This window comes from Hippoglossus hippoglossus, chromosome 6 (assembly GCF_009819705.1).
Source record: "Hippoglossus hippoglossus isolate fHipHip1 chromosome 6, fHipHip1.pri, whole genome shotgun sequence".
In the NCBI taxonomy this organism is placed as follows: Eukaryota; Metazoa; Chordata; class Actinopteri; order Pleuronectiformes; family Pleuronectidae; genus Hippoglossus; species Hippoglossus hippoglossus.
The window spans coordinates 3,421,897-3,447,209 of record NC_047156.1 but is presented as its reverse complement, the minus strand read 5'-3'; the positions used below and the strand labels follow the sequence as shown (position 1 = coordinate 3,447,209).

At 43.2% G+C, this 25,313-nt stretch overlaps 3 protein-coding genes across 4 annotated transcripts in view; 1 reads left to right on the top strand and 2 right to left on the bottom strand.

Annotated features, from left to right (window-relative positions):
• The window catches only part of necab2 (N-terminal EF-hand calcium binding protein 2), a 107,459-nt gene extending 101,252 nt beyond the window's left edge, over positions 1 to 6,207 (top strand). The window contains 3 exon segments of the mRNA XM_034588401.1: positions 3,513 to 3,590; positions 4,328 to 4,419; positions 5,726 to 6,207. Of these exon segments, the coding sequence (XP_034444292.1) occupies positions 3,513 to 3,590; positions 4,328 to 4,419; positions 5,726 to 5,754 (199 nt within the window). The 3' untranslated portion in view covers positions 5,755 to 6,207.
• Positions 6,208 to 10,715: 4,508 nt separating this feature from the next.
• On the bottom strand, positions 10,716 to 21,761 carry slc38a8a (solute carrier family 38 member 8a). Its single transcript, XM_034587900.1, has 10 exons — positions 21,453 to 21,761; positions 18,045 to 18,243; positions 16,996 to 17,152; positions 16,559 to 16,663; positions 15,879 to 15,936; positions 13,584 to 13,698; positions 12,010 to 12,157; positions 11,517 to 11,719; positions 11,390 to 11,441; positions 10,716 to 11,270 (listed from the first exon to the last, which is right to left on the bottom strand). The coding sequence occupies exons 1-10, from the start codon at positions 21,654 to 21,656 to the stop codon at positions 11,168 to 11,170; spliced, it is 1,344 nt and encodes a 447-aa protein (XP_034443791.1). The 5' UTR covers positions 21,657 to 21,761; the 3' UTR covers positions 10,716 to 11,167.
• Positions 21,762 to 24,802: 3,041 nt separating this feature from the next.
• mbtps1 (membrane-bound transcription factor peptidase, site 1) overlaps positions 24,803 to 25,313 on the bottom strand; it is a 19,460-nt gene continuing 18,949 nt past the window's right edge. For both annotated transcript variants that reach the window (XM_034587793.1, XM_034587792.1), the window contains exon 23: positions 24,803 to 25,313. This exon is cut by the window's right edge and continues 653 nt beyond it. The gene's annotated coding sequence lies outside the window, so the exon portion shown is untranslated.

The window sequence follows — 25,313 nt, the reverse complement described above, 5'->3', positions numbered from 1 at the left end:
TTTTATCAGGCATCATAAGGTTTGATTCACTCAATAATTTAGTAAAAGAATAACTCACTTTTAAATCGTAGATTTTCGAAATGCTAACAAACATGGAAATCCACCTTTGCTCAGTTGTTTTTCAAGGTCTCTTCTTATCAGATCTATCGTCTCCACCTCAGTGAGTCACACACTTAAGCCCCTTTCACACTGGACAAAAACCCACCAGCACCCACTCCCACCTGGGCTTTGTCTTCACTGTGAAAGGAGACAATCAGCAATCACTCAGAGGTCGAATTAATCTGCATCAGTCTCAGGTATTTATCCAGATACGATCGGCAGTAATGGAAACACGAGGCTAATTTTCGCCCACTTTCCTGCGCAACCAATCAGGGCTCCACTATGAACAACAGCTATAATGGAGGCGTTGAAGGTTTGTTGGTAACATCTGAGAGTCTTTGTCATCTCAGCCACGAATCTGTCTCCGTCCGAACAGCGCTCTGTCGTAAATAATATACTATTTAGAAAAGTAATGGACATGTTCCTGATAATGAATGTGACCAGAATGGAAAAGTTTCCCCCCCTGCAACCAGTTCTCTCTGCTGGTTCACGGCGCCTCCACACCGGCTTCACTTCCCAGAACCGGCATCTACGTCCATTTTAATGTCCGTGTCTATGATATGTAAAAACTGTTAGGTGTTCAGCTGTGGTCAGTGAATATCAGGTGGAGGAGACACAGACGTTCAGATGATGCTGTTCGTTGTGTGTTTGTTTTGAGGTGTAGACTCATGGTTGGATGGCACCTTTGTTACCTTGTGTGTGTGTGTGTGTGTGTGTGTGTGTAGCAGGGCAGCACAGCGCCTGTAGGAGCTCAGGTAAATAATGTATGAGAGTGAAGACGGTTTGTTGACGGAGAGAATCCACCTCATTACTTTTCATTTCTCCCGTGTGCTGCCTCTCTTTCTTTCTTCGGTGTCACTGTGCGTCTCTCCCTTTGCCCTCCTCCTCATTTCCTCATTTAATCTTCTGTTATCTTTAAAGTTTATTTACTTTCTTCCTTCGCTGCTCTTTTCTTTTTTTTACCGTGCATGTGTGATTACACACAAAACTTATTATATCCTCCAGCAGAGCTCACACAACTTATTGTCATTTCATTTAAAGCCTGGTGGAGACATTTGGCATCCAGAGGCAGCCGGTCCCCCAGCGCCCTCAGCAGGTCCAGGGGAGAACTACAGAGGCATACTATCACTTTTATCATTACTCTCTGTTTATATACACCCCTCAGTGTACTTATACACCCTCAGTGTACTTATACACCCCTCAGAAGTATAGACAGTAAGCATTGGCAAACTCCTATTGGAATAGTAGAAATTAATAAATAAAATAAAATATATGTATAAATGAATATTATATATATATAATTAAACGTTTTCTCCATTTTATTTTGTGTGGTTTTATCGCACAATGCCCTTATTTAAAACTTTAACAATTTCACAATGGCCCATCATCTTGTGACGTTTATATTTCATGTCACGTTTTTTTTCATAATGTCACATTTCACATTGTCCTTTTTCTCTCCTTCAACTTCTCAGGATATCACATCCCTCCGACCTTTTTTAAGCGAGCTCAACAATTTCTAGCAGATTTATTGAGTCGGCTTCAGAGAGCTCATGCAAACTCATCTTTTCCTCCCAGTTCTTCACACTGGGAGTTTCTGCCTCCAGGAAATATCCTGTTTTTGTTCTATTCTGTTTTATCCTCGTTCTCTAAAGTCCGGCTCTGACAAAAGGGTTTTAAGTGGAGCAGGTAGTGAGTGACACACTTTCCCCTCAGGGTTGATACTGCAGCGCTATGTGCTCACTGCTGAGACCTTTCACTTCGACAAACTTCTACATTATATTCTCCTGCAGTCGTGTTTCTCCTTGAAGCCCGGAGAGGGCAGAAGAGACGCAGCTTCAGGGCTTCACAGCTTCAGACAGTAGACTCTGATCCTGCTGCCTGTGACTTCACTGAGACTCACTGCTGCAGTTTGGTTCTGTTACATAACTTTTATCAGTTAGTTTTGCATTGAGATGCAAATGATGTTTTCTCCATTTACTGTGAAAGCACAGATTTAGCATCAAACCTTTTATCCTCACAGTAAAAAAAAGTAAAAGCCCCTTGTAGGTTTTATAACTTATCAGATTTATGTAGTGTGGCACTTTATTGGTCCCTTAACAATACACATGACAGGTGTAAGACCGATGAGATGAATGGATTTTGAGATTTCTGGAATTATTAGATAGTTAAGATACATGACTTCATACCTACATGTTATATTAGTGATACTGTTGTGGCCTGAGAGTTGCACAATACTCAAAAAACTCAAAATACTCGATATTTAATGCAGAAATTTCCCTCAAACATTCCAGACACTGGCCTTAGAGCAACAGCATCATCGTATTTCTGAACAAATTAACATTAACACAGTAACTAAAGGCTGCACCTGCGACTTACATATCCAGACAATCAGCCTGGTGATGTTGCCGGCAGCAGGTTCCTTCAGATTTAACTCAACAGCTTGTAATACGTCAAGAATTCATATGTTGATTATGGCCCAATTTCACCCCAATGTCCAACAGGATGACATGATGAAGGGATGACATCATTAGATTCTGCACAAACACTTTTCTGGCCTTAATTCAACAGCGTGACTCAGGAGCAGAAGGAGATTTGACCATGTTTCCTGCTACTTGACTCATTGGCTGAGACTGTGATGGTACTTTTGAGTGATTCTTAGAGAGGACTTGTTTGAGAACTTGAATGAAAATGATATCTGGGATGAGAACAGTGTAATTTCAAACCACACTGCAGCACCTGATCTGCATAAACACGAGCTCAGCTGCTGCTCTCACGTCGACGTGTCTGGAGCCAGAAATTCACCAAACAGGTGCAGAACAGAGCAAATACAGGACGTGGGTCTGATGAACATGGGATCAAACTGTGTTGGTTCAAACTTTTCTGATTTAGTTTATTTCCACTTCTCTCACCAGCAGCTTCCACTCGTCCATCTGCATGTCTTTGTCAGATGTACCTTTCCAGCAGATAAACATCAAACTACCCCTGAACCTCCTGGAATCAAGAAGATTCAGTCACTGTGGACAAAGATTCTTTGTGGATTATTTCCCTCATCTTTTCCTCATATGGGCAACTAACGTTCCTCCATTTTCACTGATCTATTCTCACATTGTTCCAGTGGCTTATTGCAGGTTTCATTTTTACAGATGAGATGTAATTTCCACACATTCATCTTGTTGATAAGTGCTGTGACATCAATATTGTTCGGGGATAGAAAACAACTCAGGATTATCACTGTTTCTTTAATCAGTTTCTTTAATGAGACTTTTGTTTCCTCTCTTCCTTTCCTCACCTCCATCCTCTGCCTTACTTTTCATTTACACCCCGTTCCTCTAATCTACTATTTTCCTCCTCTGCCATCAATCCACCGATTACATCTCCTCTTCTCATCTCCCTGTTTTTTCCTGTGTCTCCAGTGTGACCGCCGTGCGTCTGCCGGACGGTTTATCCTTTGTCGTCTACGAGTTCTGGGACGGAGAGGAGGAGTGGAAGAGGTGAGTTTTCAATCACGTCTGACTTCACAGTGAACATTTCAATCCTAAACCCGAGCTCCTCGCTGACGTCTGTCAATCATGTCAAGTGTTTACAGCTTTCTGACTTAGAAAAGGATTTCAAAGGGTCAATGCAAATGAGTGAGCTGCCCTGCTTCCACTCTGAAAGTGACTTTAGAATTAAACCTGAGTAAATGCTGATCCACTTTAAAAGTATTAAAAGTCATTACCGAGTGTGGACATTCATTTTGTTTCTGAAAACGCCTTTGACTCAGCACTCCGCCTCCTCGGAAAGTTTTTGGAGCTGAGCACGCCGTTCCTTCCTGCCATTGTTTTTATTGATTGGCGATTGCCAAATAAAGAGCGCCCTCTTTTCTTCCATTAACGTCATGAGCTAGTTGGAAAAATTCCCCCATCCGCATTTAATTAACATTCTGCAGCCATTCACTCGGCGCGGAGCTGCTGAAGCACTCAAGATGCGTCAGGTCGTCATGATTTAGTGATGGTGCTGGTGCTGGTGCACGAGGAGAGGCTGCTGATGTAGCTGCCTGCTGATCGGAGTTTCTGCTCCACTGCTCCCAGCGTCGCCCGGCCATTAATATTTCAACCCTTACAGTAAAGGCTAAGGGCCGTGCAAAGCGCTCTGAGGCCCGTGTGCACGTTTATGAGGGGCTGCAGACGTGTGTGTGCACGTACATACATGATGTGTGTAAAGCCGATGTGTGCTCTCACCCCTCCAGACACCTCCAGTCCACCCCCAACAAAGCCTTTCAGCATGTGAAGGTGGACACACTGTGCCAGCCGGAGACCGTGTCCTCTGTAGCCGTGCCAGGTGAGTGCTGAAATACTACACAATAAAACTACACAATAAAATGAGGGCCACTGAATTTTGTTTTATCATCAGATAAAGGAGCGGTCCACTGATTTCAGACATGAGCGTCTGTTTAGTGTTTTGTCCGGAAAAAACCCCGTTAAATTTATGATTAAGTTTATAACACACAGGGATTTGTCAGGCAGCAGGTTGCATTATGGGAAGTGTAGGATTCCATGTTTTTGTTGGGGGCCCCCGGCCAAAAGGACCCCCCCCCCCCTTCAAACAATTCTTTAACTCTTCTTATCAAGATTATATACACAAAATACAGACTTGATTTCTCAGCACTGAACAGAAACCAGTAAAACTCAGACAAAGAATTGTGAGAAATCAGTTTCCTCATAATCCTAAGAAAGTTTTTCTGGACAGTTCAAGCAGCCTGGCTCTGAAAATGACGTCATTAAATCCGACTCACATCCGTCCACTGTGCGAGGAGCCGACTGTCAGTGAGCGGAGCTGATGCCAGGCAGTCGGCCTTTACTACTTCCTGTCCTGTCTCGTTTTTCATCCAGCTCTCCTCACCCCCCCACCCTCCGCTCTCATCTTTCTCCGGCCCGCACACTTCTGTTTTTCTCCGCCTTGCCAAATTTATCCTCAACCTCCATTCAATCTTTTTCCTCTCTTTCCAATTCAGTGCCAAATCATAATATATAATGTCTTCACTTTACATAGAAGGTCGAGACCTTAAAAATTGTGTTCCCACAGTGTTGCCAGATGTACGATAATGTGGTGACAGTATTATCAGTTAGTAATCTGGACAGTAAAATATGGATCATGTCTGTATTTACACATCTCTTCTCACGTGACGTCTTTTTTTCAGCCAATCATGCTTGTGATGATGACCTGCGTCTCTCACAAGCTTGACACAAGTCCTTCCTGTTTACTGTTTCAAAATAAGAGCCTTGTGCCTTGAAAAGGATCGATTTCAGGATCTTGACACACAAATGTCGGTGTTGAGCGTCCTGTCCCTTCTCTGGTCGCGTACAATAATCTTCCTCAAAATACGATGATTTTAAAGCTTCTGGTACAATACTTCAACATTTCCCATCTGGCAACGCATCATGTATAAGCTCTGTCAGACTGAGTTATTATTATAGATGTAAAGATGTTATTAATGATAGTAGCACCAGTTAATATGATAATAATAATAATTATCATGATGCTCTGGAGTCAGAGTTACCTGCAGGATCATCTGATGATCATTTCCCTTTCAGTCTCTTCGTCTGTCTTTAACCTCGTCCTCACGTGTCCTCCTCTGTCTCTGCAGCCGCCTGGTGCAGCGTGAACAGGGACTGAGCATGAAGACTTTCCGCCACACGCCAAGACTCCTCCCTCTCCGACCCGCCCTCCGCCCCTGAAACCTTCTCCCCCTGCATTTCACCCACTCTCACGCCCTCTCCTCTCTCCACCCTCACATTCCTCAACTCTTTTTGTAAGTACATGTTTACACAGTGCAAATCGATGGTGTCAACTACAGTGAAAATTGAACAAACAGTGCATTGGACAACGTGAGATATAAAAAAAAAAAAAAAGAAGCTTAAAAGGCGTTTGCATCTCACCGTGGTGGTTTGCTGGTTGGAGATTTTTTGGGATTATTTCATGCTCATGTTTCCAGTAGCTTTGAGCCTGGTGGAGTTCGTCTTGTAGCAGGAACCCCGGCGTAGAGTTTTTCATGTAGCAGTAACCGTCAATGGGTCGAGTATTGTGTCATTTAATTTCACAAAGAAAGTGAAGGTTGAATTTACCATAAAAAGGCTCCTCTTCTGTACGTAGCTGTCATTTCTTAGTAGCTGCTCTCTCCACTTCTGTTCTCATTGTTCTAATAATTCCAATGGTTTTGTAAATGAACAAATGGTTTGGATGTCTTTCTCACATCAGCCATTCTGAACTCAGACATGTTGAGTAATCGAGGACGAACAACAGACCACGTGGGCATGAAATCTCAGGAGCAAACTGAAAGCTTGAATTTAGCTCGAAGGTTAACTAGCTCACTGCTTCTGTGAATATAACTTCGTGCTTTTCAGCATTATATACTTTTCGACCCAACCCGATTTTGTAGGCAGTCAGAATCTCTAACAGTTTATTACAAGATGCTCCTAGAGTCCAATGTTCCTCAGGTCAGGATCAGGGTCCGGTATTACCGAGGTCTTAAGGTTCCCAGGATCTGTATATCCGCGGCTCCTATGTTCCCAAAGGTCTTAAGGCCGATTCAAAGTTAACTGGAACAAAAACCCTAAGTCTAAAAGTTCCCTCTGAGAGTTTTTAAAGGTAAGAATGACTCTGAAGAAGATATGGGAGACAAATACAACATATCTGATGTTGTAGTGTATGTAATAATTTAACCATCTTTATTCCCAAATAATAAAAAATTATAATTTTACCATCTCAACACACAAATAAGAGAGTTAGATCCATTTGTTCCCTGAGATCTTCAGAATGGCTGCTGTGAGAATTGCAGGTGCGACATACAGAGAAACATTAAGTTCTATTTCTTCATGTAGCTTTTATTCCATCGAACACTTTGGGGTTTGGATTTCTCCGCGTTGACCTCAGGGTCATTCTAGTTGTGACATGAATGAAGCCTTTTGCTGCTACATGAGACAGAGGAGAGAGAAACAGCTCCTCACTGATCTCCATGCAGCTCAACATGCTTTTACTTTCGCCTTCCGCCTGTGTATTCCATGTCTGAATTTGGCAGTGGGTAACTTATTAGCTGTGTGAGTCTAGTAGAGATTGTACATAATGCAAACGTTGTTCTATTATGATTCTACTTGTATTTATTGACATATTTGAGTGCACAGTTTTCCTCGGTGGGAGCTGAACAGCAGCTTTACAGTTGCTGCTCAGCTCCTCTCAACAGTTTCTTTGAATCAAACCATCAGAAACAGACACACCCCATCTGAACGACATCGAATTTAAAAGCCTTAAACATCACCACATGCTAGAGGAGGTTTTTCAAAGGGTTTGTTAAAAAAAAAAAAAAAGAGAGACGACTTAACTTTTTTTTGATGTGACGTAAACTCCCAGTAAGCAGGGAAACGCCCACTAGGGGTCTTTCGGTGTCGGCCTCTCCGCAGGTTATGCAGAACCCGTCCTGAGTTGCAGTAACGTGTCGACCGTTTCACAGAGAGCGTTCGATTCCTCTACGCCAGACTTATGCAGTTCTCGACATACGACTTCACACCACTGTATGTGCCGTAGCCGATCCACCACATTAGCATTTCCCACACACAATAAAGACGTATATTTCCACTGTTGACCCTCAAAGTGCAAAAAAGTCACGTAGAGGAAGGGTCCCACTTTAACAGGAGGGATCACAGGTGGTGCAGATCTCAGCCGTCAGAATCAGACGCATGATGGGTCTGATCTCCCAGTAATCAGGCAGAACCATCCACAGGAAATCCATCTGAGCAGATTGATATATTGAAAAAAGTTTCACGAAAGTAGACTGAAACCTCCACAGTAACTTAAACATCAACTTGATCACGTGTTTGTTGGATGGACTGAACTTCAGTGCATTTTAAACCGGGACATATGCAGAAGAACTGGAATTTACTGTGAGTAAAAATGAAATAGTGATTTTTCATTTCAGTAGATGTCAGATTTGTTGGAATTGATCAGACCCACCTCTGCATCTGCTCTGACCCCCCCCCCCCAAATCTCACCCCTTCGCCCTGGGGAGGGACTAAAATCCCCCCCCCCCCCAGACCTCACCACCACCTCCACCACTGAACGCCCTCCACACTTCAATCAGACTCTCGTTCAGAAAGCACAATGTAAAAATGAGTGGATATTGTGACTCGAAGATACAGTATATTAGAGGTTATTGAGTATGATGAGAGTATTTAGAGATGAATATATATATATATATATATATAGTCTTACTGTTTATCTGGTTTAAGATCTACTATTCATGAATCACTCCTTTCCAGCTCTTTATAGCTACTTTCAAAACGGTGCCATCTTACCATCCGCCTCAGTGTTGGGTCTATTTTCTTTTCCATCTGTGAACGACAGAACTGTGGTGGCAGTGAGCGAGGATTCAGCTTCACGGGTACAACGTCGATCTCTCTTCCTTTAGAGCGCTGGGCTGCGTTGAGCCGGGCCGAAACATGTGGAGTTAGTATAACTTATACTGTAAAATAAATGTATATCACGGTAGACTTGTAGAACATGCATGCAAAGGCTTTATCTATGAAACTTATATCCAAGAGTCTGAGGTATTCTGTGGAGTTTCTGACCACCAGGTAGCGCTGCAGAGCAATATAAAGTGGGCCCCTGTTTTTGTAACTGACTGTAAATAAAGATGGACGACTCATCTGCGCGTCCTCCCACTGTCCAAAAAACGAAGCCAAAATATCAGGTGCTGCCATCTTGCTTCTACGTAGCTGTGTCCATATGCAAGTCAACTGGAGGTGAATTATTTTACTTTTGGGGTTGAATCGTATGGAAGTTAGCATAAAAAAACGTATTAAAATTGTTTGACATCGTTGATAGTAAATCTGTGTAATTGTATCATTAAATATAAATTTGTTTAGCCAGTTTGACACTTTACGAATTCCAATTATGTGCGAAAAAAATCAATTGAAGTTAAATAAATGTGGAAAAGATCATTCATTCATTTATTTGGATATATCAGTAGATATTGATAAGATTTTAATAAACAAACAATCTGCAATAGTTTCCTCCAGATGGTTATTATCCGTTAAGAACTGCATTTCCACACATTGAACACTAGGGGGTGGAGTCTCTATATGAAATGGAATACGAACCCAAAACAAAACTTGTTCGGAAACGAGTCGTAAAATTACTTTGAAAACCCTCCAAGGATTAGCTAAATTATAATTTACGACATTTTAACATCTTATCGTTCCTCAACGAACTAGTTTTAGCTTTTTTTCCAACGCTCTCGACTACAGATTGTAAAAATAGTTTGGCTTCGATTATGTTTCCATTTTATTCTCGTCGTATATTTAGTATTTAATATTTAATAGCTGCTCCCACGGCGCCGCATTCTGCTGCTTTTTGTTCCCAAGTCAACTCCACAGGGTCCTTCAAGCTTCCACTCATCAAATAACTCCTTCACTCCTGTGCAGCTACAAACTGTCACACTAGCTGCTGAGCTCTGAACAGAAACACAAAGCCATAGTGCATGGGTTGATGTTTACACGTCAGTGACTTTACCACACTGACAGCCATAGTACCACAGTACTGGAGCCCCGCTGAACGCAGCCCACGCGCTCTAACCGAGAGGGCGCTTCCTGTGCGCAGCGCCCGGCCCCGGGTCGGGTCGTGCATGCGAGGTCGATCATCAGAAAATGCCCGACGCTGTTTCCTGTTGAAACATTCCTAAATGTCCCTCTGACATGTGCCACCGGCTCCTTTTTCTATCCCACGACTCCTCAGCGCAACATGTGCTTGGTCACACAACGAAACGAGTGAAATGTAGTGAAACTGACCTCGACCGGACGTTCTCCTGGCGACGCGAGCGAGGACAGGAGGAGGTCGTGTAGCCGTAGAGACGCTGGCGGGTCAGGAAGCGTTTTACCTCAACACGTGTTGTCACATGACACCGAGCCAATCGAGAATATACATCAAGGCCGTAACTCCTCCCCTCCGCGGGTGTGTTCTTTTCTATCCTTTAACTGAGTGCATGTCAACTGAATGTCCAGTAACTTCTTTGCTGTAGTATTAGGCCATGCTACTCTTCAATGGGTTTTGTGCTTTTCTTACCTTCTTTCTTTTCTAGTATTCCTATGAAGAAGACAGAGACTAAAATCTATTATATGAAATATACACTATATGACTAGAAGAAAAAAAAAAAAGGCATACATGAATGAAGTCACTTTTATGGCAATGTTTAATGAAATATTAATTCTTAATGTATGTTTCAGTAAACGGCTTTCTCTTCTTAAGTGTAGAGACTTATTGCAGGGATGCAAGTATTATATTTGGTCTTTAAAGAATATCTTGTTGAAATTCTAGATGATGTAGAGTGATGCAATTCAATAAAACTAGAAAACTGAGAAACAAGGAAGTGTCACGTGGCTTTGATTTGAAACGTGTGTGTGAAAAGCTTTGTGGATGAATGATGATTAATCTTGTGTCTTAATGAACGTGGAACAATCCTCAATCTACTCCGGTTTATTTTATGGTTTTATGAGGATTAAAATGGCAACATTTTCATACACATCACTGACCAATCACATGTCAGGAAGCAGCTCCTCTTTCTAAACATACACACTCAGACTTCCTCATGGCAGTGGAATCCTCCAGGTCCTGGAAATGTGTTTTATTTGACTGATAATTTAAACACGTTTGTACAACACCGTGCTCTTCATCTCACACACAGACCGAACACAGACAGGTTGAATACTGATATGTACAAATCTGCACCGACACAAAACAAACAAAAGGTGCAGAAATACCTGAGGATTTCAATCAGATCATCTCGGCATGACGGGGGCACGGGCGCCGCTCGTCACCGGGCGGTCGGGTGACCCGAGAGAACGTAACACAGCGGCACTGACGGAGGGAGGGAGGTGTTGAGGGACCACTTGACTGTTCAGGGGTCATGTTCATTTGTAAAGAGTCCTCGGCGGCCATAACTCAACGTGGGCTCTCGGGAGGAGAAAGGGGGGGAACGAGTTCGGACCCGGTGACCGCAGTCTCCATGACAACACCTGAAGCGGCGAGGGGAGTGGAACAGTCAGATCTTTCCGAGGAACTGCATGACGGCGATGGTGCTGCTCTGGCCGAAGATGAAGGCTCCGCAGATCAGCGTCACGACGCCCCAAACCGTGAGGACGACTCTGCAGAGAAGACGCGTCGTTAATAACAAGAAAACAAAAAAAAGTCAAGAACGTGAAGGTTTCAACCTCGAAACCCAGGTGTTTAGTTCCAGTTTATGAACAGTTGACGTTTTCCTCACCTGGTCCTCAAGGACACGGGCTCCGACTGCATGGCGAACATCAAACACAGTCCTGTTCCGACACAGACACAAGGTTAGACGCTCACATCACGTCTGACAGAGTAGGAATCTGTGACCGGAGCGTTACCTGGGAAGATGAAGATGAAGAAGGCGCTGATGCCTCCGATGACACTGATGACCTTGCTGATGTCTGGCACAAAGACGGCGATGAGCAGCGTCACCGTGATCCACAGGACTGTCAGCACGTAGCGGCTGCGGCTTTCGAAGTTCACCGTCACCACGCCGTAACGCCGCCGCCGCCAACTCAGCAGGGGGTCCTGGATCACGGATCTGAGAGATGACAGAGAGAAGACGAGTCTGATCTTCTGTCATATTTGTTTTAAAAGAAATCTACATTCACATCAGGTCAGATTTAGACACAACTAGAGAATATCACTTAGTCGAGCTGACAAGACCACACTCTTAAATAAAGATCAAGAAAAAAAACATTCAAGGAGGTTTATAATAGTTGATTTAAAGGTTTTCTCCCAGTTTCAGATGGATCCTTTAAAGGTTCAGTCGGTAGAGTTTGGTGACACCTAGTGGTGAAGTTGCAAACTTTTGAAGTGATGTGACGTCACCTGCCCAGCAGCAGGATGATGGGATAGATGGTGATGATGGAGATTCCGAAGAGCAGCCTGGCGATGAGCATCAGGATGTCTTCGCCCGTGTACGACATCAGAATGTCGGACTTCACGTCCTTCCCAAATGTCAGGTACCCATAAACCCCTGCAACCGAGAGAGAGAGAGCTGACTCAGCACAAACAGTGAGAGGATGAGGTGAAATAGATTTTCTATTGTGCAGCACTATGATTAAAACTAGTAAAATTTGATTGAAATAACAATTATTGATCGTGATGTGAACATGGTCAATAAATAATGTTTTTATTGTGTTGTGCTTAAAGACGCCACTAATTCATCTGAGCCAGATTCAGAGAGGACGACGTGCACGCTCGAGAAAATACTGCAAAAAGTTCTGAGATAAAAATGACTGCAAAGGAATCTTCCGACCTTCATATTCGACAGCAAAATTCATAAATCAGTGACAGTGACAGGAAGAGCTGTGTTTCTGGTTGAGTCCAGTCCTTGTTCCTTGAAACCAAAGAGTGAAGCAGGGATGATTTGTCAGTTGGACTCTGTCCTCCGCTGCCGTTCTCTGACATGAACTCTGGAAAATGTCTGGACACTTGGGTCTCGACAGGCATCGCACTCGTTCTCTAAAATAAAGCTTGAACTCTCAAAGCAGCAGCCGAGAGACTCGGGGGGGGGGGGGGGATCTAAAATCATTTTCATGTACGAGTAGAAAGCCGCCTCCTCCTCCGTCACTCTTGGCTGATGGTAAGATAAATATCCTGAAGGGCCGGAAACTAAACGAGAGAAGCACGTTCATCAGGATTAATAAAATGATGAAAAGAAAAAAAAAAACTCAATATTGTTAATGGTGATTAAAATCCTGGCAGATCAACTTATTGGCGAGTGAAGCTGAGTGAGCAGAATGAAACTGATTCAGTGGAAGAGAATAAAGCTTTGAGCTGCAGAGGGAGTTTCTCTGTGTGGCCTGAGTGGGAGTGAGTTAATGCAGACTGATCAAAACAAGAGGGGATGGATTCATGGCAGAAACAGAAGAACCAGCAGAACTCAGGTTCTCAAAGAAACAATCAATTAAGGCCAAAGTCAGTAAAATCATCAACTTCCTGGTTCTTTCTCTGTGAGGATGCAAGAATGATGCATCTAATATTTCAGTATGAATTGCATTGAGTCATAGATCTTATGATGTTCCGGAGTTGTTGCTGGAGGAAGCTTCCTCCGTGTGGACGTCTCTGAATATTAAATGAACACGTCTGATCCACAGCGAGTGTGGAAAAGCATCGACTCCGTCAGGAATTCAATAAATTAAGAGAAATTAACATGCAGCTACAATCAGAATTCATTAGAAATTAATTAGAATAATCTCACAATGAATCCACAGCCACGCGGAACATTTCTAAAAACTGAGCCAGCTTCATGATGCACAAGAGGAATCCAGTCATCACCGCGAACCCACTTATCTTACTTCATGTCACCGTTTCTTCTGGCGCTGATATTGCAAGAGGAATGTGTGTGGAGAGATTTGCACTGTGATGTTTGAGAGAGAGAGAGGAAGCAGAAATCTGACCTGTGAGGGAATAGATGATGAGACAGAAGATCATGGAGATGACGGAGATGAAGACCCAGTGAGAGAGCCGCTGGTTCTCCATGCTGCTGTAGATGGCGATGGACGCCTCGTGGCACTGAAACGCACAGAGAAGAGGAAGGAGAGTGAACATCTGGAACCACGTTCAAACAAAACCTGAGAGAATGAAGGTTTTTTTTAATCGAAAACCTGATAAGATATGGATCTCTGAGCACGATGCCGATATGTTGACTGAAACTATTATAAATAGCAATAAATAAAAAGAAAAAATAATCACAAACAAACGTATAGAACTTGAAAATACAGAAAATGTACTTTTTTAATTTAAAATATAAACAAATTCCCATCATGTCTGAATTGTTTGTTCTGTAAAAGTTTTCATAGAAGCAAACTAAGAAGTCAAACCTGATATTTCTGTGAAAGACTCATGTCGGCCAATTTCTGATAAATGGGTCGGATTCCAGTTTTTAAATTTAACAGATTTCAAGTGTAACATTAGATTAAAGTTTTTGGTTTGAATTAAAAACCAGGTGGAGATGAAATCCAGATGAAGCAGGACACGGGTTCAGACAGATCGTGAGTCTCTGGCCACCAGCAGTGTTTTCACAGGCTGAAGATCCAAAAGGTCTCATTGTCTCTGATCTCGGTTTCTGTGATGAACTGAGATGAGATGGGGAATTAGATGAAAGCTTCGGGCTCGGAGCAGCACGATGAGCCCAGTTAAACCGTGGCAGGGGTCGGGCCACAGGCTCGTGTACCCACATGATCCCAGCTGCCATTGTTCGGTTTGAAACCTCGCTTCCCCTTCGCCGCCTCGCCCCCCCCCCCTCGCCGCCTCGGCCTCCTCCGCTGCTCTCAGGATCTCATCACGTCGCTTTTCAGCCCTTTGCTCTGCAATCACTCAGCCTGAGGGAGCGCGTCTGCATGTGTGTTTGTGTGAGAGGACACGCATCAATCCTCTCACACCTTCCAGCGCCTGTTATTAGATTCCATCAGCAGCCGTCAGGGTTACCGTGGCAACTTGGGAAGTAACACATCAGTCTGTGCTGCTTTAGATTGACAGAATGATCTTTTTCCTCCCATACTCCAACCGGTTATTAAATATGAAAGCTCAGTGTGCGGAGCTCCCGGTGAGGCCGCAGGCGGCGCCAGCCCGCCGACCTTTACACTACACTTCATCACACTCTCCGGAGAACGCTCCCAAACATTACTGAGAATACTCTCAGTGCATCAGCTCACTGTCGGACTTATTGGCAACGAAGATGCTGAGGCCATGAGATGAGGCCAGATTCCAAATATCATTTCCTCACGGGCTTTAGTTTTATGATCCCGGTACAGTGGAGGTCAATGGATTCTCAACTGTGCTGCTCAGTATCTAAAACGATTAAATTAAAATCAGCAGCAGTTTTTATTTGCAGAACCAGAGTCTCTGTTACTGAGGAATGATCCAGACACGTCAGCACAACTACAGCAGTTGGCCTGATTCTGTCCATTGAAAACAAAAAATCCACCTGTCAAACATAAATGGTGTGAGCTAAATATTAGGAACACCTCTCAGTATAACTCAGTTCAACAGAATCACAAATTAAATAATAATTTCAACAGATTCAATCCAAAGTGAACATTATCATCCTCATGATGATCAAGGCCTGTTGCATCATAGTGTATCTGTTTCATCAGGGTGAACCTGTGAGTGTAGATTAGTTTTATCATCGTCATAGAAAACCTTCACCTGAAGAATCGTTAATTTCCTGCCAACCATTCGTGCATTTGCACGTTAGTATAAATTAGAGCTGAACAATAAAACAATATCAATGATTATTACATCATTTTCATCAATAGCAATATATATATTGATATATTTATTGTGCATTGTGAGCGTATAACAATTGATCGACCTTAGATTTGTTAAATGTGAATGTAAAACCACAAACTTCACTCAGGAGCAAAATTCAGTCTTTAAAACAAAAATTAAATTGTAAAAAATAACGATATTGATCGATGTGAAATATTCTATCTTGAATTGTATTAAGATAAAATATCACGAAATTCACCTGAACTTTAATTCCATTTATGTCGGATTATTTTGGAGCAAATGAGAAAATTACATTTTGCAAACGCAGCGAACTGATGCCACGACTTTTCTCCTGACGTCAACATCATACTTACACAAACACAAACACAAACACACACACACACTCTGAGTGGCCTCGGTTACGTACGTTCACCGGGTCTCGAACGTTCCAACAGGAAAACACAACATGTTGCTTCACTCACTTGGAAGCCGAAGCAGATGGTGGGGATGACGCTGAACATGGAGGCCCAGGAGCTGATCCTGCACAGATACGAGCAGACACACACACCACAGTCATTCTCCCAAGATCACAAATGCCACAAGAGCACGAGGAGAAGAAGAAAAAAAAAGCGTGGTTATTAGGGCACCGTTCATAATGTCGTGGCATTTAGAGTCACTTTAGCAGCGCGTTCATCTGTCAGTCACACACACGAGGGCTGACAGCAGCGAGGTGGGTCATTCAGAGCGAGAGAGACGAGCGAGGTTTGATCTACGGCGTCTGTCCTGGCAGCCGGGAGTCACTGCAGATTTATGGACATTACTCACGACGGCCATACTTCCTAAAAGGAACCTCATAACAAGGACCAGCTCCATCGATGGATTGATTTATGACACAGAAAAGAAAAGACGACCTGGAAGTTAAAAAAATACTTTTTAAAAAGACACAAAAACCTATTTACACTGTTAAGAATTCTATTATAATTATTATTCATGTTTTTTTCTCTTCTTGCTTCACTTCTGTCCAAACAATACAGAATAAATTCATGAGCAGTCGTGACCAGTGAAACGCACACATTGCTTGCAGCCCTGGATTCCATCATTTCTACAAACACACAAACACACACACACAGACACACACACACACACACACAGGTGTACCTACCCGCTGCTGTAGAGAGGGGTGATGTGAACCAGGACAGAAGGCGTGGTGTGGTATTTGACGATGATGGCTACAGTCAGGTAGGTCGCAGCCAGAGTGCCCAGACCACTGAGAGAGGACAGAGACAAATCATCTGCTTCAGACAGAAACCAGACCAACGCTGTGTGTCCTTAAAAAAGAACAACACACACTGAGACACAAAACTGAACTTTGGGGTCGGTAAAACCAAAATAATTGATATTTGTAAGTAGGACATTAATGTGAATTAGAAAAGAAATCCCAGCATTGGCAAATTGAAAACATTAATAAATCCACACTAAAGCTATAAATGAGTCAAAATATAGCTTGAAAACCTTGTATTAAATACAGTATAGTTCTATACACAGCATGTGTGTAGACATGCAGTGTAACTACACACACACACACACGTTAAACCTGACCTGATGTATTTCTGGATGCTGATCTCTTTGGGGATGGACAGTGGGAGGATGAGGAGGACGCAGAGCAACACCAGAGCAAAGCGCTGGTCTGTGTAGAAGTGGTGCGGTAACTCGGACTCCGGCAAACCAGTTATCAGCTCATACATGGAGCCGCACACTGAAAGACACACACACACACACACACACACACACACACACACACACACACACACACACACACACACACACACACACACACACACACACACACACACACACACACACACACACACACACACACACACACACACAGAGAGAGAGAGATGATCAGGTAAAACAAAATTTTGTGTAGGAAGCAAATAAATGCAAACTGTCCTCGAAGATGAAAATTAATTATTTCGATCGCCTCCTAGAGGTTGTTTGCAAACTAAAAAGTCAAAGTACCCATCAAATAAAATGTTCCTATAGGTTTTTCTGATGAGTTTGATTTTTAAATAGTTATTGATGCTATTAAAACAAGGTGAAACATCATGATTGACAGCTGAGACTGATCAGGGCAAGTTCAAGATGGCCGAACCCCTATCAAGAATAGTTTGGCTTCATTTTTGGTCAACGGGAGAAGCTGGAGACTCGTTGTCCATCTTTCCGGACAGTCGCTGATCCTGACGATAATTTCGAGACTCAACAGAAACAACAACCAGCTCCAGACCACATTCAGATTCGGTTATTTCTCTGTGGGTCACATGCCAGTCGTCATTTAACCACAATCTGAACTATCGTGTTTCATTCAATGAGACAAACCGAAGACATGAATCTGCCCTTTAATGGAGAGAGGACAAAAAAAAAAAGCCAAGCAAGGTCACAGAAAGGTCCCATAAGGGTCGTCCACGCCTCCATAAGAGGAGGAGAGACGTCGGAATCAACCAGATGGTAAATTCAGATAAACAACTCGCAACAAAACGTTCAAACTCAAAGAGTTATTGACAAAAGTTAATACTTATGATGAAGCTAAATAAGATTTGACACAAAAAAGGACTGAAGCTGCAAAAAACAGTTTGTCTTTAACTCACACTTCTCCAGCTGGTCGTCCACGATGACCAGAAAGGCCACAGAGATTATGAAAAGGTTGAAGACGAAGCAGATCTCACACAGTTGACCGATGGCCGGCCCGCACACCTCCTTCACCACCGCCTGGTACGTGCACTGGCCGCTGATGGAGGAGGAGTAGCCCAGGATGATGAGCCCACTGATGAGGAAGACGAGGGAAACCTGAGCGGAGGAAGGAGAGAGAAGCTCAGAGAAACAGATGATGCAGTTTAAAGAAGGTAGGAACTCACATCTGTAAGGAAACACACTGAAGATTTGACTTTATAGCTTTAAAGTGAAGATTTTCTCTCCACTGCCACCAAGTGTTCATTGTTGGAACTGTTGAGCATCTCTCTTTGTGACCTCTAAGTGGGTTCAATGTTTTCATTGCCAATTGTCTCTTGGCAGAATTACGCAAAAAACATTAAAGATTTTTTGATACTTGGGCCAAAGAAGAACCCATAAACTCTTGGAGCAGATTTAATGAAGGGGGTGATTGCAGGTATTTTTTTTTTTTTCCAGTTTCTAGAACATTGCACGGTCGAGCGTTAGCGGAGTCATGCGCTCTTCGAGTGTCTTTCTAGCTATTGTTAGGTCTTGACCGTATTCTCTATCAGTTTTTAACCATAACCCATTTAATTTATATCGTAATTTGGAGCCATACAAACAAAGAGAATTGCGAGTCGGCCGCACCGTCAAATTTCGTCCCACCTACGCCTCCCGTTAAATTCTAGTAAAGTGGAAACTGCTAGTTTGCGTAGATTCTGTACGATAGTCCCAGAACTTGAGGGAAAGGTAACGGTAAACTTGGACGTAAAGGTCTTGATATGTATATTATGACTTGATGCTTTACAAATAAAATTGAATTGAATTAAAGGTCTTTTTTATTTCCAACATCTAGTTTTATTAGTAACACTTATACAATTATAGAAACATCTGGATTGATGAGTCATTTGTGGCTAGAATGCAATTTGACAAGTGTATTTAATTGAATTAAAGAACTGTTGTGAATGGACCTGATGAGGAAAACAAGGCAGATGAAGAGCAACTATCTGAAAGAGCAGATAATAAAAAGTGAATTCACAGTAAAGTTTGAACCCTCATGTCATCCCCATGATTCTCTGGATACAGACACAGGCAGCGGATACAGATGAGTCAACAACAATAAGTTAATCCTATGATCCTGTGTCGGCTTATATCTTCCACAACTGTCATAATAAAAACAGAACATAATAAAAAAGGGATCAGGACGACAGCCGGTGACCATCCTGAACTTTCCCGTCAAAACTTTCAAACCCTGTTAAACCTTCATGTTGCAGCCGAGGTGCGACGTGCAGTAATCTCCATGAACCAGGAGGTTACCTCTGAATCGCTGCCGGTCAGGATTAATGTCAGTGGCGTCCGGGGTGAGACGCTGATAATGAGCAGTGATTTACTGTCGTCCAATGAGACGAGTGGAAGATGAAAGGTTCAGTGACAATAAGCAAAACAGCTACGCAACCTAAACAGAGAGGAGAGGGAAACACTTACAAGTTCCCTGTTGAACGGCTGGAAAGGTCACAGTCTGGAATTAGTTTCTGTAAGAAGCAATTATTAAAATTTGATCTATGGAAGATGTGAGGGGGAAAAAACACCTGGAAGTGACTCTGGAAAAGAGCAAAGGACCACATCTGGTTAAATTGGGAATTATTTATATAAGCTTTCGGCCTCGTGTCGCACCAACTACACTGTTCACAGAAAAGAGAGATTATACGAGGAAAACCACATCAGAGCGATTTTAACAGAGCAAACAAACCCTTTACCGGTTCCAGCAGCAGATTCTATAGCTGATATTACTTAGTACAGTTATAAATTTAAAACCCTACACCACCCAGAAGTGATTACTGTATATACACTTGAATAAAAAATAGCCTAAATTAAACAGCTGTGCCTCCTCCAGTCCTACAATAACAATAAAAAACCCAAAAAACAAATGAATGGATTCAGTCAACAGAAACCCAATGAAGTGCAGTGTTGAATTTGGATTCGTTCAACATTGGTTAACTTTGAACCAACAGGTGACCGGCGCTCTCTGGTGCAGCAGCAGGTCTTCATCTGCAGCTCAGATTAACAGTTTCACAAAGAAAAGCTGCAACCAGCATCACCACAGACCAAGAAAACAGCTCATTCCCAACAGGCTCTGCACTGGTTTACTTCACTTTAGCGTGGAAATGTGGAAAAACAAAAACATTCTTTGTTTCCAGACGAGATGATTCTCTACTAATGTTTCGATATCACCTTCATCTTTGAAATCGAACACGACAGTGAATCAACGAGGGCGTCAAATCAAAACGGCCAAAGGACGAGCCGCGAGAAAACGAGTCTGTCCAGCCTGACAGTGAAAGTGAGGACGTGGGGGACGCACGTCAAAACACAGTCAAACCACATTTTGTCAAAAGTCTGCAGGAAGACAAATGATGAGCACGGACACACAAACACAACAAAGACACAAAGAGCTGAGGAGGAGGAGGAACAGATCATGGAAACTATTACTGCGAGGGGATTTATCCAAAAAGACAAGAGGGACAGACAGAGAATAAAGAAGGATTTATAATTTATTCACACAACAGGATAATGTGGTTTTGTGCTTAGGACAAGTTTTAAAATAATGTGGAGTGAAGAATTTCTCCCCCTCACACACACGTGAGACGACCAGAGACAAAGTGCTGGGATTCAAAAGAGGAACTTGTGACTAAAACCAGAGGAAGTAAGTTAATTGAAATTAAGTAATGAGGAGGAAGAGACGAGAATAAGTGTAAATAAAAAATGATTAAATACAATAAACATGTTAATTATGACAGGAGGAGAAAATAGATCCAGATCTGACTGATCCTGGGATTTGAAACAGGAGATGAGGAACTTTTCACACATGAACTAAAACCAGAGAAGTCTCAAGTTAGTTAATTGAACTGATGAACTAATGAGGTGAAAAAAGCTGCAAACAATCAGTCCAGTTCTGCACAGGAAGTGTCAAACATCAAGATTCAACACAATAACCATGTGGAGTTTTGACAGGCAGGAGAAAATAGATCCACATCTGCCTGATAAAGTGAAAAGTGATAGTGTGACACGGCCTCTTCAGGTGGAACAGATCAGAATCTACTTAATTGATCTCAGTGGACCTGGAACAGATAAGATCCAACACACACACACACACACGCACACAAACTTCCAGAATAAATACATAATTTAAAAATGAAAAAGGTTGCTTCTGAGTTTGAGTATTTTCTAAAGTTTGGCAGCAGCAACTTTGATGAACCTGAGGAGCATCCTCCTCAGTCCTCTAGGAGCACACGTGTCTTCTCATGATTCTACACTTTAGTATTTAAACAGAATATAAAGTCAGTTCCCACCAGCTCCACGGTGACGGCGCTGCGGATGCTCCCGGCTCTCTCGAAGGCCCAGGGGAAGTTGAGGAGCCCGGCGCCCAGGGCGGACTTCAGCATGATGAAGATGGCCCCCACGGAGCCGAGCCGCGGGCCGGCGGACACGTCCAGCGGGGGCTTGGCCGAGGCTGAAGCCAGCAGGCTGATGCTCTCTCTGGCTAACTCCTCCATGCTGCACGGTGGCTCGAAGGCGGCTCTCTCCCGGCGACGCTCCCCGGGCTGCGGGCTCCAGGTGCGGGTTTGTGGGCCGGGCGAGAGGAGGGTGAGCCGGTGGGGGGGGAGGGTCCGGTGGAGGTGTGCTGCTGCCTTCAGGGGCTGCTGGGAAACTGAAAAACACCCAGAGAGGTGGTTTTACTCCAGCCTGACCACAGGAGAGGTGGCGGTGCTGCGGTGAAACGAGGTTTTCATGCAGACAAGTGAACGCACCAACCGGACGAGGCACGTGGAGTCAGGTCCTGGAGGTTTCTTCCTGTTAACATGGTTTCTCTAAACTAAAATTTGATTTGTATAGCGACAAATCATAATATACATTATCTGGAGTTTCTTTCAAATCAAGACCTTTTAAAATGACTGTACATTATTCAATTACATTATATTATTCCCACAATGATTAACTTTGTGGAGGGGGATGAGGGGGAGATTGAAAAAAGTTAAGTAAGTAAATCCTACAATAAAAAACACTAGTTTCACTAATCACATGATTTAAGAGTCTAAACAGACGAGAAGCTTCATTAACGTGATGAGAAACACCCGAGTTTACGATTTCACTTCAAAATGGCTGCTCTGAAACAAGCTCTAAAAGGCCAATGAGAGAGTCCCACAGAAACAAGGCTGTTTTTAAAAGATCAGGCTGAATATTAATAATAAAACCAGTGTGATCACACGTCAGGCTGAGAAGAATAAAGTACAAAGATATGTTGTGGACAAGGTGCAGGGATGAAGAGGGGATTCGACAATGTTTCTTTATTTGGTCACTTAGTATTTATTGCTCCTTAGTTTATCTTCCTCTCTTTTTGCTATAGATAACTATGCAAATACTTTTTTCTGTTTATTTTCTTCACTTGTTTTTCACAGAATTTCTCTCTTTTTTTTTTTTATTAACATGTTTGAAATACATAGAAACGAACGAGTGAAGATGAAGGGTTAAGGTGTTTTGTGTGTGACGGGGGGGCAGAGGAACGTGGAGCAGGTCAGGTGAGGTTTCACTGCTCATTTCAAACAGGATTCAGAGCTCGTGTGTTGACGGGAGCAGGTGACGGAGTCTGTGCAGCACCGAGGACTTTCCCATTAGTGTTGATCCTCGGGGACGAAGGTTCAACACCCCACTGCTGCTCAGAGTCAGAACATGGAAATCAAACTGCTGCTCGTGGTTCTTCCTCTAAAAGCCTGAATCCTACGACGTGAACATTAAGAATGACTGTGTCCGTAACTCGTCACTCTGCTCTTGTCCTTCCTGAGGAGAAGTAAACATGAAGCAGACAGAAATACTCAGTTTACATGAACAGGCGAGAAGTGGCCACGTTGACTTAAATAGATTTCATGCACAGAATTGATTTGTTTGTACACAAGTCAAAACGCTTTGAGTTAAACAAAATAAAAAAACCTTCAACCAAATGTCAGTTTATAAAATGTGAGTTTTATTTTCAAGCCACAGAAATCAATTTACTGCTGCACGCTCACTTTTACCCAGTGCATTAAAACCTTATTTAAAGATGGACGACGTGACAGCCTCTAGAAAGTGAAGCCAAAGCGTCTCCATTGCCCCCTGGTGGCTGTCTGCAGTGTAAATCACTTAATCACTTTAATTAGTAAGAGACTGACTGGCGATTGGTGGATTGGTCCCTGAAGTGTCCTTGTCCTGTCAATAGTCGAGTCAATGTGCCCCTTACTGAGTCAGGAATAGAACATGGATGTTGGACGTATAATTGGCCCCTCTGTGTAAATTGTGGCCCCTTAATGGCCCCCGATATAAAATCCTTCATCCACCACTGCTGAAATCTGTCATGGTTCCCAGAGGATGAATACTACAGACTTAAATACGTTTAGAAGCAAAACAAGTACCTCTTCTTTCTTTTGATTGTCCTGTGATGTATTTGTACGTTGTCATTTGTTTTTTAACGACGACAGAAAGGTCCTCGCTGACTCTGATTGGCTTCTTTCTGACTGATTCCAGCCTCCGTGTCACATGATTGTCAACTGATCAAGTTGATTCCTGGTGCACTTCTGTTATATCATCGTTTTTTAATCTTCGGGCTGAGGCAGGATATCAAGTCGCTCCGAGTCAAAAGGCTAAAGTCTTGAGTCACTGGTGATTCTGTCAAGTCTGAAGTCAACCGCTTCCCGACTGGAGTCTGGTTCGATTCCAAATCATGTGAACCGGAGTCAGTTGACCCCTTTTTAAAAAGTCAAATCAGCCAGACACACATTTGAGTGTCGGCACTGAGGGGGACAAACGGACGAGGAATGAAAGGGGTGAGACATGTGAGACAGACGGGGAAGCAGGAGGGAAGACGCAGAGTTCAACGGACGAGGTGGACGGGGAGAGGTACAGGCTGGTGGGACATATGACGAGGGAGGAACCAGAGAGTCTGAGGGGCGTCGAGGGTTCAGCTCAGAGCCACCACGCTGTCTCTTTCCACCGCCTGCCCAGGACGTGACCTGATTGGCCCGACAGGAAGACCTGGCATCTGGGAACCGTGGGGGGAGAGAGGGCATGTGACCCCCACTCACCACCGGCTTTCCCAAATCTCGTTAGCGCAGCTAGCCGGCTCCGGGGGTTATTTCCCATTTTCCCAAGGTTCTGAGGGAGATTAGTTCTCCCGTGGGGCCGTCATCCAAAAGGACGGGTGACAGATTCACAGGCTGATCTGGCCTATTAAGCTTGGATAAGGAGGCAAAGCTCCAGGCCCCGAGCACGCCGACGCTCATCACCCCTGATGAAATCAACCTGCATCACTGAATCCAGCCCACGGCCGAGACGAAACCCATGAGTTCAATTCAACCCAGAATAACTCAACGGAAAGGAATGCAGCCGTTTCTTCTTCGTAGTAGACGGAGACAGAAATTACTGAACTGCAGAATTGAAGGAATTCGTTCGTGAACAACTTTCCAACAGCAACAGCAAACAACTTGTTTAATCGTTTAGCAGAATGAAGAAAGACTGTTCTCACACTGGCCTCCACCTGTTGGATCCTCTGTCCTCAAGGTGGCGCTGTAGGTTATTAAGAACTTGGACCGCCAGCCTCCTGAACAATTCGTTTGCTGATATAAAAACTTTAATTTTACAGAATGAACGATGCACAAGATATTTTTTCCTCTTAATTTCACATATTTAGTTATTTTCTTATATTTATTACAAAGTTTATGGTTGAAGCCTCATTTACATTTCTTTGTCGTAACAGCTTGATGACGACATCTTGGGAATTGATGCCAATTTTTTAAAACATGTTTATCGGCAGATATATTGGAATCAGAAAACCTTTACTCCAACATCTGTACCTTCTCGCTCTCGAGTTGCATTGTGGGTAAAGTTGACACCTGAGGTTCATTCTTAAAAATGATCAAGCATCAATCATGAACCAGATCATTTTCATAATGCTTTTTTAATTGATGAGATATATTTGAACTGTCGGTGCTACTTGGTCGACCGTGAGATCACGAAGGAGCTTCATCGACAGAACGTTCATTCATGGTAGAAAATACAAAAACAACCGAGAGACAGATTTAACAGATGTGGGCAGGAAACACAACTGAGGTTGACGACAGAGACAGAGAGACGACAACTTGATCATCCATTGGCCCACATAGCACGTGTGTAGTTCTGTCATT

Excerpts from the sequence above, each read along its gene's own strand:
- slc38a8a (XM_034587900.1), bottom strand. The coding sequence starts at position 21,656 with ATGGAGGAGTTAGCCAGAGAGAGCATCAGCCTGCTGGCTTCAGCCTCG. Across the intron at positions 13,699-15,878 it reads CCATCTGCTTCGGCTTCCAA|TGCCACGAGGCGTCCATCGC; the intron begins GTGAGTGAAGCA and ends TGTGCGTTTCAG. Across the intron at positions 12,158-13,583 it reads CATCATCTATTCCCTCACAG|GGGTTTATGGGTACCTGACA; the intron begins GTCAGATTTCTG and ends TCTCGGTTGCAG.